The sequence below is a fragment of the Nymphalis io genome, chromosome 12 (genome assembly GCF_905147045.1).
Source record: "Nymphalis io chromosome 12, ilAglIoxx1.1, whole genome shotgun sequence".
Taxonomy (NCBI): Eukaryota; Metazoa; Arthropoda; class Insecta; order Lepidoptera; family Nymphalidae; genus Nymphalis; species Nymphalis io.
In genome coordinates this window covers 5,536,595-5,549,114 of record NC_065899.1, presented here as the reverse complement: position 1 = coordinate 5,549,114, position 12,520 = coordinate 5,536,595, and the positions used below count along the sequence as shown (strand labels likewise).

General features: G+C 35.8%; 2 protein-coding genes across 4 annotated transcripts in view; both read left to right on the top strand.

The window, feature by feature from the left end:
* The first annotated feature begins 701 nt into the window (after positions 1–701).
* On the top strand, positions 702–9,068 carry LOC126772331 (uncharacterized). Of its 3 annotated transcripts, none has more exons than XM_050492655.1 (4): positions 702–877; positions 1,291–1,651; positions 2,201–2,295; positions 2,705–9,068. In XM_050492655.1, exons 3-4 carry the CDS (start codon positions 2,206–2,208, stop codon positions 4,595–4,597), a joined length of 1,983 nt encoding a protein of 660 aa, XP_050348612.1. In that variant the 5' UTR covers positions 702–877; positions 1,291–1,651; positions 2,201–2,205; the 3' UTR covers positions 4,598–9,068. The 3 variants fall into 3 exon arrangements, with proteins under 3 accessions (XP_050348612.1, XP_050348615.1, XP_050348614.1); XM_050492657.1 differs by having other exon boundaries at positions 739–877; positions 1,294–1,651; XM_050492658.1 differs by lacking the exon at positions 2,201–2,295.
* A 217-nt stretch (positions 9,069–9,285) lies between these two features.
* LOC126772357 (leucine zipper putative tumor suppressor 2 homolog) overlaps positions 9,286–12,520 on the top strand; it is a 96,104-nt gene continuing 92,869 nt past the window's right edge. The window contains exon 1 of the mRNA XM_050492694.1: positions 9,286–9,477. The gene's annotated coding sequence lies outside the window, so the exon portion shown is untranslated. The remainder of the gene's footprint in view (positions 9,478–12,520) is intronic.

Below are 12,520 nucleotides of genomic sequence, written 5' to 3'. Positions count from 1 at the left end.
CACTTTGTTATTTTTGCAAGTTTTTTAGCATACTACCGTTAAAATAAAGTATCGCACGTATCTATTAGCATTTCTAGCCTTAGAAAAGAGCTCCACGCGCCTGTTCTTAAAAAAATCTACATTGTCACTGGTCCGGCCTGGTGATTTTAGTTCGGATACTTACGGTTCGGTTAGTTACGGAACTTAGATCGCGATATATGAATATTTTTAAAAATTAAAATAGTTTTTTTTATCCAAGAGCAGGGAATAAATAAAGTTTGAATAATTTTACTTTCATAATATTTTTTTTTTTAAAGCAGTATAAAGACAATTATATATTATAAAAAAATGTATTCCAATCATGTACTGTCATTTTATTTATAATATTTCGTTGTGTATGAATGATACTGGTTATTTGTTTTAAGATAGCCTTCTGCAAATTAAAAAAAATACTTTAAATTAATTGTATTTAACAATGCATTTAATCATTTAGTGCATAGGTACTTGTTTTTATTTTATCATCCTTAAACTCATTTTTATTTCAAATGATGGCGGTCTAAATATGGCGCGAAAGTCATGATGACGTCAAAAATCATTATTACTATTGGTTAACTTTCAAAATTGTTGCCCAATAGTTTACTAGGCACAAATTTCCACGAATCATGAGCGACAATCAATACAATCATGAAATCACAGGCTTTTAGTCGGCCATGTTTAATAAATTAAAAAATCGAAGCAGTGTCATTGGTCGATACAGAGACGTCATTTCAATCTTTTGACGGCGTTGCGCATATTGTAATTTTTGACTCTCACTCATCGTGGCTGCCATGTTTTTTTTCATGTGGGGTGTATGTGTATAGAAACTATCATGATAATTTCACCATATAAACTACTAAGGGTAAGTGTATTCATTTTTGTAAGCTTTTATTGAACCCATGCGGAAGTGCATCGCGCAACCATAGTGAAAGTTTATCATGTAATACTGTCGTGCTCTTGTGAAATTGTATCTTCTTACTTCTAACTCGGTAAGTACCTAACGTCTGTGTCAACATAATTAACGATTTAGATGTTGCGCGGTAGCTCTTTGTTGATGTCAGACAAACATATTACATGTGAAATCGTATTCAATAATGGCGTGTATAAGTAATTCGGCCCTTGCCTCTGTGACGTTTGTTTGGCGCCATCGACCCATTTAGCGCGGCGGGGCGGGTATGGGTTTCCATGAGATTCTTTGTGTCCTTGCAAGTCATATAATGAAATTTCAACAAAACAACACGTGACCTCATAGTAAATATAAACTTTTTTTTACAGAAGTAAGGGGTGCACTAAGTGCGTCATTCGTTAATAGCTAGTGACAATGAACAAAATTTACTAAACGCGAAGACCGACTCGAGAGCAAACTACGAACCACTAGCAAAGATTAGGCCAAAGAAATAAGGATGTTTTAGTACGCTCGCATTCTAAGGATCGATATAAGCACACGGCCCCTGGCAATTGAAAAATGGACATTCGATTTTTGAGCATTATGATTGTGTTTGATAGCAGCAAAGATTATATCGGGCAGGATGCGTAAGCATAAGAGAGGGAGCCAGGCCTACGCCTGCTGGCCTGCTACATCCAGAGAACTGCACCTGATTCCGCACTCCATCTGATACTTGCACACAATACACAGGTAAGCTATAATATTATTGTAATCTAACATAGTACATGTACATAGCATATAAATCACCATATTAACATTATTCATCTATTACATGGTATGTTTGTATACAAATACATTAGGATGGATGGTTTAAATGACTTAAATCATACATGTTTTCTTCCAAGTCAGAGAGAATTGGTCTTTTTCATAAACTAAATAAACACAAAAAAACAATAAATTTGAAAAACATAGTCATGACAAATGCAACTGAAGTATATTTAAAATAAGTACAAAGGTTTAGTGAGAAAATATTTGCAGTAGACATTAAAAATAAGTATATTAAATTATAGTAAGAAAAATGATGGCCCAAATACGAGTTATCAGTAACAACATCATTAGCAACTTGTTAAGTAATTAAACTAACGATAGATAATTACCAGGTACTGTACATTAAATGTGATATTGTAAAGAATTTTCAAAACAATCATTAGGGTAAATTAATGTCAATAACAGAATTTGTTATACTTTGATAAGTGATCAGTCTTAGACCACTAATCTATTATTTTCTCTGCCGTGAAGAGGATATGCAGTGCCCAATTGTTCAGGAAAGGGACCGTAACCGGGGAAATGTTAAAATGAAGACATTTAACACTTTTAAGAATTCTTATAAAAAGGTCGGTCAAGTATTGCAATATAGATATGCACGGAGAGTTAAATTCACAGGCAACATTGAAATTATTAACATGTCCTTTGTATTTTAATGGAATTATATTTATTAACATGTGTTGTCTGTGAAGTGCACTTGAAGTTTTTTTTGTTCCCTTGGTTTGCATATTTCCTCTTTTTGTCCATTGTCCCATGCCTATGATTTTTTCTTGCGTATCAGTTATAATACTCAAAGTAGTATCTTATTCATATAAGCATATCTTTTAAAATGTATATGTAGCTCTATGAATCATTAACATAAAATTGTTTATAATATTTCTTGCATTTTCACTTTTTTTTATTCGTAAAAATTATTAAGTTTTTTATTGGTTGAAATATTAATGAATGTAACTATACATATAAATTTTAAAATTTCAGGAGTCTAATCTGGACAACATTGTTGATCAGCTGTGCACAAGACTTCAAGATATTAAAGATCAAGAAAGCGCGTCGTTAATAGGCATGCCCACGTGTTCTTTGGAACAAACAGAGGCTGTGCGTCGATATTACGCTGCATTCCCGGCTCTGAAGAAAGGACAAGAGTCGCCATTGCAGTATTATTTGCCGCCACCGGCCTGGTGTCGTAAACATACGCCCGATACGAAGGTCAAGATGCAAAGTGAACTCTCAATGTCTAAAGATTGGAATTCCAAAAATAAAAAAAATTGTCCCGGTAAAGAACGTCGAAGCTCGTACCACGGTCAAAAAAAGAATAATAGAAGACGTTATAACAGTTACACTAGATCATTTGAGAGCAAAGAAAATCTCCCAGAGTGGATGACACACGAAGGCGTTTGGGATATGGAAACTCAAGATCCAGTTAAAGAGTTCATTAGAGCGATAGCATTGGATGAAGGTTATGGTACTTGCGAGAACACGGTGACTGACGATATTAAAGATATAAACCAAGTAAAGTTCAGATTTAAAGAAAACATGGTGCCCAACTGGGATGACAGCCTCGACTTCGATGCCGAGTGGGTCATCACAGATGATTTAAATCCGCGGGTGAGGTCTCCGATGGAGGAGGAGCTATACGCGAAATTCGAAGCTAAGTTCGATAGGAGCATCGAGGCGCTCTGGTCGAAAGACCAGAATACTCCAGATGACGAGTACCAGGACCTGCCGATCGACTTTCAAGATTTGCTGTCGTCACCATCTGATCATCTCTTCGCCGATCCGTCCGCCGAGAAGTGCAGCATGATCTCGCTTACCGAGAGCATCTGGTCTAATGACGTCGCCGACGTCCCGAGTGGCGACCGCGCCGACCGTGCCGACTCGCCCACCCTCATCGCCGAGGGTCTCCACGACCGCTTCCGCCCGCTCAACATCGATGACGCGGAGCCGCCCTGCCCACGTGAGATTGAGTCTTTCTCGCTTTACGACGGCGACGAGCTTTACGATGCGCTCTCTACCGTCGCTAAGACGATGCGCTCCTTCACCGCCATTAACCACAGCCGTGATCGCAGCGGCTTCGTCGAAGTGCCGCCACGGCGCCGCCGAGACGAGCCGCCAGCTGCGCCGCCGCCCCGCGCGCCACTTGTCACCCGCACGCCCGTCGAGCGCGAAGATCTTCTCACCTCTGGGCGTACGCACTTTCGCCCCATCCGTCGCGAGGTCGATGCGGAACCGACTCGCTACGCCGACGGCGACACCTTTGACATCCGCGGCGATCTCGACCCCGTCGAGTTCCAACGCAGCGAGTCTGGCGGTGTTTACCTCGGCGAATCGCTCGAGCGGTATCTCGAGTACCGCGTTGCGCGCAGCATCGACTACGGCCGTCTCAACCTGACCGCCGCTCAGCGTTGCCCGGATCTCGACGACCCGGCCTTCCGGCTGCGCTTCCCGGTGCGCCAGATCGACGCCGGCGTTCAAACCGAGCGCCGCGCCGACGCCGCCTGGGAATGCGACGAGTGCGGTGGCTCCGCTAAGAAGATGCGGCCGAGTGCGATCCGCAGCATCTGGAGCGAGTCGAACGCGTGTGAATGTGGCGGCGCATCGGGCGGGCCGGGCGGTGGGCCCGGAGAGCGAGCCGCCGCGCCGCCTCCCGACGAGCTGTCTCGCGAGTGGGAGGAGCTGCTGGAGGACATCAGCGCGGCGCACCGGCTGTATGCGAGCGAGGCGGGCGACGCGGGCGACGAGGCGGGCGTGGGCGCGGACCGCAAGCGGCGCCACAGCGCGGCGCTGCGCTGCGCGGCGGCGCCGTGCTCGCACCCGCACGCGCGCTTCCTGCACTGCTGCGCCACGGCGCTCGACCGCCCGCTCACGCGCTGACCGCCCGACCCCGAGCCCGAGGACCTACGTGCCGCCCGGTTATTCGTTTGTCGGTCGTTGCTTTAGGTATAGTTCCCCTTGAAGCGCGTAGCTTGTAGTGTGTAAATTAGTTTATGTGCGAGACCACCGTCAACTCGATTTTTTCCTTTTCGAGGGTGACGCGAGATTTGCCCGATGTAAAGAATATTACCCGACTCGTGTAAGTGTTTGACTGACCATCGTTTCTCTTGAATGTAGACGAATATTTCGTTTACCTGTAGTGCCTTGTTCGTAATGTTAAAAATAAATCGACTTAAAATGACAATTTTCCTCTGGAAATGCTTCAGGCACTACGACCGACGAATAGAATAACTCGGTAGCGAATCGTTGTCAGTATCGTTTCGAATATGTTGGTATCACTTTTACTTCGGGTGCAAATTTAACGTTTAGCTAACTATTTAGTTTTCATGTGTTTGTGGCATGTTATGTGAGAAGAAGTCATCTTAGCACAGTATTTACAGGAATATCATGTAGTATATATATTAAATTCAAAATAATTAACTAATATACTGCGATCTTTACAGGAAACGTATTATTGGCCTTAGAAACTGTAAATTATGAAATCACAACTTCGATATGTGAATATTGTGTCAAGGTGGCCTTTATCGATTATTTCTATTATTGAACGATTATATTACGTTCGTTGTATATATCGCCTATCGAACTTGTTCATATACGAAAAATTAAAGTAATTATAATGTCTCTTCCTGTTAATCATGTCTCTGGTAACAGGAGTGGGGATTCAATATAAAATCGCACTATTTCAAACTTAAAACGGCATTAAAAGGACTTGAATATTTATGTTTGATGTTTCCATTTTCAAGTCGCATTATGATAAAAATAGCAATAATAATAGATAATTAACTTTACCGAATGTTACGGTCGAGAATCAAAAAGGCTTAAACTGCTAACATATCGTATTATTTCTAGGAGTTGAGGAAGACGATATAATTGATTGATCATGTTACTTTGTTTTCTTGTAGCGATTTTATATTGATGTAGTGATACTCAATGAAATGCTGCTGCTTATACATTTTTGTCATTTTATGAAATAACGAGATTTCCTTGAAAATGTTTTTTATTGTTTATCATAGTTTTACCGAACTTATTATCTGTTGGCCTCTATTATTATATTATGTTTTTTTTTTAAATATATTTATATAATTGTTTTGTTAAAATTTTAATATATACTTTAAAGCGATAGCATTTCATTTTGAGTATTAGGACGATTCTAATATAATTCTTACAATAATATCGTCCCAAGTTGTTTATACAATTTGTTAATGTAAAACTAGTTATCAGGTATATTATTTTTTGTTAGTATTTTTCGTTTCATTTTCTGACAATCAAAATTTCATTAAAAATGTTTATGATAGGAAATTTATTTGATATAAAAAAATGAGGCATGGAGAAAGAGCATCTGGACGGTCAGTGTTGGGCACTCGGATTAAACATAAAATTGACGAAGAATAGCATTATATAAAGTATACCTAAAATAAGCTGCAAATGCTGCTTTTATTTATTGGAAGTGTCTAATGCTGATATTGCTTTGGCAAATGTCTGGGTGCTATATATATTAGTATTCGTTATTAAGAGGCAGTGGACGTTTTGTTTTAATGGTTTGTCCAGTATGTCTTAAGTTTTATACGCGGCGATTTTATTGAGTAGCCGCATAATTAATGGTAGGATGGCAGATAAGTGACAGTTGGAGGGTTGGGTAAGGATTGAACTCACATCTGCCTCTAGTAGTAAAGTGTCAAGTTTTTTTATCAAGTTGGACAATGTTTAACTTTTGGGCAATTATCGTGGCCCCTGAGTGCGTTATATGAAGAGATGGGACGGTTTGTAAGATGATCTTCGATAGTTATATTTACAGTGTCCCTGTTCAATATTTTTTATCATTTATAAATTTTTATCAACTAATTGATATAACTGTGAACTGTTCGCATTATTAGCAAAATGTCATTTCATATAAACAGTCTTGCAAAATAAATTTAAAAAATATTGAACAGTGGTAACATTAAATTGTAATATAATTTACAGCTCCAAATATGGATTGCAACAGTTCATATAGGCGTAACTGTTATTATATAGTTTATGTAAAGCATAAGAAGTGTATATGTTATATTTTGTAATTTTTATTGGAGTCCTGGCGGTTTCCCCCTTGGGTTTATCGCCTTTTATAGAGTGCAATTTTATCTACAATGTGTTTTTATAATTCACTGGTAACATTGTGTCTCTGTAGAGGACTCTCACATATCATTTATTTATTTCATTTAAAGTATTTCTTTAATTATTACATTTTCATTTATTTCATAACTGCTACTTTTTGTCGTGTTTATGTATATATTATTCATATGTATATATATTTGTATTATTTCTGTAGTGTGACTTCTGTTTGTAATAACTGAAAATCAAAAAATAAACAAAAAAAATATTAAATGTCATTGCAGAAAATGCATTGGTATGACAAATGTATATATTTAAATGTGAACTTAACTTTTAAGTCGTTTCTGTTTTATATAATATATTTATTGTTTTTGATTTGTCGTGTCGCATATATATAAAATAAATGTTCTTAATTTTCGAGTAACAACATATTCTCGACATATTTCAGACATGGCAAAACTACTCTGTATGACTTATCAGAATAGAAATGAGTAAGTTTATATTTTTAATCTCATCAAACTAATTAACTCACTTTAATTTCATTTTATATCATTTAATATTATAAATCCATCTATGTTTTTATTTTGTTCCGTCATAGGTCATATTATATTGTACTTATTCCATTATCGATATTTGCTAAAGAATACTTGAAAAAAAAAAAACCTTCAGAAAATCCAAAAAAAAAAAATTGTAATAATTATAGTCAAGTTCGCATATAATATTATGTTCGATTAGTTCTTAATCTAATGTAATGTGCCTGTGCACTTGATCTGTGTGTTAATCCTTAACATCTGGATATTAGTTGTATTGTGACAACGCTAGTGTTGTTTTTAACAACTGACGGGCTGCGACGACCTTAGATGGGGACATAAAAACCAGGTTGTTGTAAGTCCAAAGTAATATGCATCAATAAAACTGTTGCAATCAAATGTAATTTCCAATAAGAGCTGGTTTACGTTGGGAAGTATACTGGCGTGTACATTTTAATGGCACTATTCATATTAGTGAAATACGAAAAATTATCGACTCGGACACATTAAACGGAAGTCCTACCACGATGTATACGATTTAACTGCGTAGTGACGAGTCAACTATCAACAAAATTTGACCCGATATAAATGCCTACAGCAAGAGTCAGCGTTAAGCTCTAATACGAACCAGCTCTTAATACGATAGACAACAATAGTTTTATTGATTGTATATTGATGTCGCCTCTAGGTTCGCTTGTAACAATTTCAGATTAAGTATGAACGGAAAATATTATATATGTACTAAAATCACTGATGATTTTTATAAATACAGAAAATATACTACGTCTATATTAAATAACTTCTTATACGGAACCCTGAGCATTTTCCGATATTTGTATTTATAAAAAACATTAGGAAGATAGTGCACTGTTTACGGTTAGGAAATTGAACAATAGAGAGAAGAATAGAGGCGATCTTAGTTTTAGTCCCCTAAGTTATTTCACACTAAAAACCACGATATAACACTTAGTGGTGAATGAGCTTTTTGGTCAATATGTATTTATAATTCGATTTGTAAAATTTCACTTCAATAATTACTTTCTAATATCGAGATGAGAGCAGTAAGTTTTTCTATTCTACATTTTTGAGACACGTCGCTAATCACCACACGTTTAAAAATATTTTTTCATTCAAAAAATATAAAAATATATGTAGAGATATTTCTAAAGACTAAACCTTGCTTTGCTCTCGTCTCAAGATAAACATTGAACAAGTCGGCTTGTAACCGATCGCCGATGATAGCCTTGGTTACAGGCATGTTTGTTATTGTTCATCTCAATATATTATTTCTTTTATTTCCAAAAATCTGTTATTCATTAGACAAAAGTATCTTGTAAGCCGGAGTAGTAGCAGTACTTAAGGGATTTCACATTTTTATTATTTAGTGCCAAAAGAGACAGATACAATTAAAATAATATTATTTTCCACTGTACACATGCAAATAACACTAACGTAAGTGCATTTTTTGTAATAACTATATTTCTGTAAACAGAAGTCACTTCGAATGTAATACTACGCGTATTTTGGCACTAATTGTTTTGTTCTAAATGTTATGTAGACTATTTAGGCTAGACGTTAAATTTATGAAATGGAATTTTAAAATAATACAACCTTACTAAATCAATTAGAAGTGGTTATCCCTGAAAATAGTTACCATTTTCGTTTACGTTAGGTTGTGCTCACTACTCTGGTACTTGCCACCTTTGGGAAGATAATAAAAATAAACAAATCAATTATTTTGTTTTATTTAACCATTTTTTATGAATCCCTTACACTAACGAAAATTGCTAGAGCCTTCAATACACGAGAATTTTTAGATGTACGAATAGTGGGCGAAGTTGCTACTAAATTCAAGTCTATTCTAACGGACTCTGCAGTCCTTGTCTTGCGTTCGCGCAGAAATGAGAGAGCACTATACAAAAACCACAGTTTACACTTTCATCCATTGAAATGCACGCGGTGCTTCGTTGAGAGCGAGTCACGCCGGTTTGACTTAAAATATCAGAAGCTGCTGTTATCGGCAGTAGAATAATAAACTCATTTCATAAATCGATAGTGATTAATTGTGACTGTAGACAGTGATATTGAACTGTTCGTGTTGTTAATTATAAAAAGTTTACTTTTATTCTGGTTGCTGATAAGGTAAGCTTTGTGTACTTTTATGATAAAAGTTTAGTAAACGAGATTATTGTTACGCTATTGCCGATAATCAAAGTTTTATAGGTTATTATATAATACTTATTTTAATTTTAATACAAAAGCAAATATTAACAAAATTTTAATTATTAATTAAATTGGAAAGGTAAAAAATATAGTATTCTATTTAATGGATTTACATATTTACAAAAATATGTAATCATACAAAATGTTAAGATAACGTCAAGGTTTACATCTGTGAACCAGGTTAAGAACTAGCATGTGTTAAAATGTATCGAGACCCCTGTGTAAGTACATAAACTATTTAGATATAGATAGGAATATATAAAGAAAAAAAACGCGTTGAAACGAAATAAACATTTAAAATTGATTTAAAATCATTGATATTATATCATTTGTTTTGAAGATAATAAAAATATTTTTCGTTTATTGATATGTTTTTTTAAAGAAGGTACAACCTATATAATAAAAAAAAATCTTTATTTTACCTAATGATCAAACGTATGTTCTTCATAATTATTAGAGTTAACTGATATTTTAAGATTAAAGTATAACAATAGTTTTGCTTTAAATCCAATTCTTTAACGGTTACAGAATTCGTCTTTTTAAATATAAAGCAATAGTTAAGTCTTGAATCAGATGAATTTTGATATTCCAAATAGATTTATATATTTTTAAAATGTTTATCTCAGTTCGATTTTATAGTAAGTATAAGTACTATACATATATATTTTGCTGTCAGCAAAGCTATAAAGGATTGTCAATTATTATTAGGATTCAATATTTGGAGTTGCGCTTTGGTTGGCCGCCTTAATCTTACGAAGAGCCTCGTCTTAAACGCTTATATTGTGTACTGCTCGGGTAGAAAACATTTTTTTATTTGTTATAATTTCATAGGCATACAAACTGCCGTCTTGGCTCTATTGTAAGTCAATCCGTAAGTTAAATGCAAGCCAGTTACACGCGTTAGCCAAGGACAAACCAAGATAGAAGCGTCCATAAAAACTGGCTTAATATTTGTTTAAATAAAACAACCTTTCCTCGACACAGCTCTGTTTGTATTTCTCTTTTTACATGTCCACTTGTACTTTTAATTGTAAAAAAAGCTTGCGATGAAAAATTATAAAGATATCTATTATACTTCGAGAATTCATTTATCTACTTTGTACTGGTGGTAGAGCTTCGCACTGGTGGTAGGGCTTTGCTCTGGTGGTAGGGCTTTGTGCGAGCACGTCTGGGTAGGTACCAACCCCTCTGAAGACATTTTACCGAGAAATAGCAGTACTTGGTATTGTTGTGTTCCGGTTTGAAGGGTTAGTGAGCCAGTGTAATTACAGGTACAAGGGTGGCTGATGATGATGATGATGATTGGTGGCGCATTGGCGATGTAAACATTTCTTACAATGGCAGTGTATATAGGCGTTGTTGACCACTTACCATCAGGTGGCCAATATGCTCGTTCGCCTACCTATTATATTAAAACAAAAATGTAAATTATATCCGTTTTAGCATATAGCAGGTACATGAGTAAGGTGTATTGATATTTATTGCAATATTTCAAAAAAGAATTTATTTTACATAATGTCATGAATGTTTCGCAAATGGGTGGCAAAATAATAGAGACAGTACTAGTTCCTCGAAATGGTGCTCATAAAACAGCGCCATAATATATAACATTACGGCGTCTAATGTATAAACAAATTGTGTGATATGTAACTTTAGATGTTAGGTATTGTTCGTTCAATTTAAAAGTTAATAAGGTAAGGTAGCGATTTTCTTACGAAAGAAGATTATCTATATTATTATTATTTCCATGCAATACAATTACGACTGGTGTGAGGCAATATGAATAAACAACGGAGCACTACATACATAATAGAATGCAATAAGCCTTGATTTACTTTAACGATTATTCGCTAGCCTTATTTATTTTATAATAATTGCATTGTATTCCTCTTTTTTTTTTTCTTTACGTGTTGAATAAAAACTCAAAAATTACCGAAATTTTAGATTTAGTATTTAAATTTCCTTTTTAATCTATAATAAAAAAGATACATTATTGATTTTGTAATTTAAAAAATATATACTTTATGTCTTCTTAGTGAGATTAGATATTGCGATAGGGAGAGCTGGACGCTGGTATCGATAGCCGCCCACACACGGACCTATAATTATCCACCATTGTCCACAATACGATATAAACCTTCATGTAACGTGCATTCTTCGAGATTTAAGATACCACTTCTACTCATTACTATCTGGTTCTTAGCGTTTCGCCTATAAGACTACATGCTTCAAATATCACTTATTTATCGCTTCAATGCAGTTATAAAAAAATTACAACTATAGTCGTATATAAATACCCATTTCCTAATATAATTTTAATCCATTTTATAATAATTATGACCTTTGATATCTAATGAAGTACAATGAAAAACAACTTTTGATAATAATAAATTGTGGTTTTTATTATTAATTGCCTCGTTGAACTAGGGGCTAGTTTATAAGGCTACAGATCCCGAGGTCCTGGGTGCAAACCGCAGCGCTCCCAAAAAGTTATTGGGTTTTCTATGGAGTAATTCTCAATAGCAGCCTGGAGTCTGGAGTTGACAGTGCTTACACTAGAAATGAATCGGATAGTCGTTTAGCCGTTTATGCGGGGAGCTCTATCAGCTATATAGCTCCATAGCAAGATATTCGGCGGCCAGACATTTGGTCTGTTGTCACGTTGCATATTGCAACGATTACCTCGTTTACTCGATTACTTCGCACAACAACTGCGTATGTGGTCGAAAGATCAACACATGTCAAAGTTTGCTGAGGTCTACCTTATAGCACCTTTTAACCTAAATTGGGCGTAAAAAAATATATAAAAAATATTACTACCACATACATAATATCACAACCATCATGTATGACAAAAAACCAAGTTATCCCAGCAAAGCTCATAGGAAATCTTCTACTTTCAGGTTAAACTTCTCTAAGCATTGCCTACACAATACCTAAAAATCAGTTTTCTCGGCTTACT

Excerpts from the sequence above, each read along its gene's own strand:
- LOC126772331 (XM_050492655.1), top strand. The coding sequence starts at position 2,206 with ATGCAGTGCCCAATTGTTCAGGAAAGGGACCGTAACCGGGGAAATGTT. Across the intron at positions 2,296-2,704 it reads TTAAGAATTCTTATAAAAAG|GAGTCTAATCTGGACAACAT; the intron begins GTCGGTCAAGTA and ends TTAAAATTTCAG.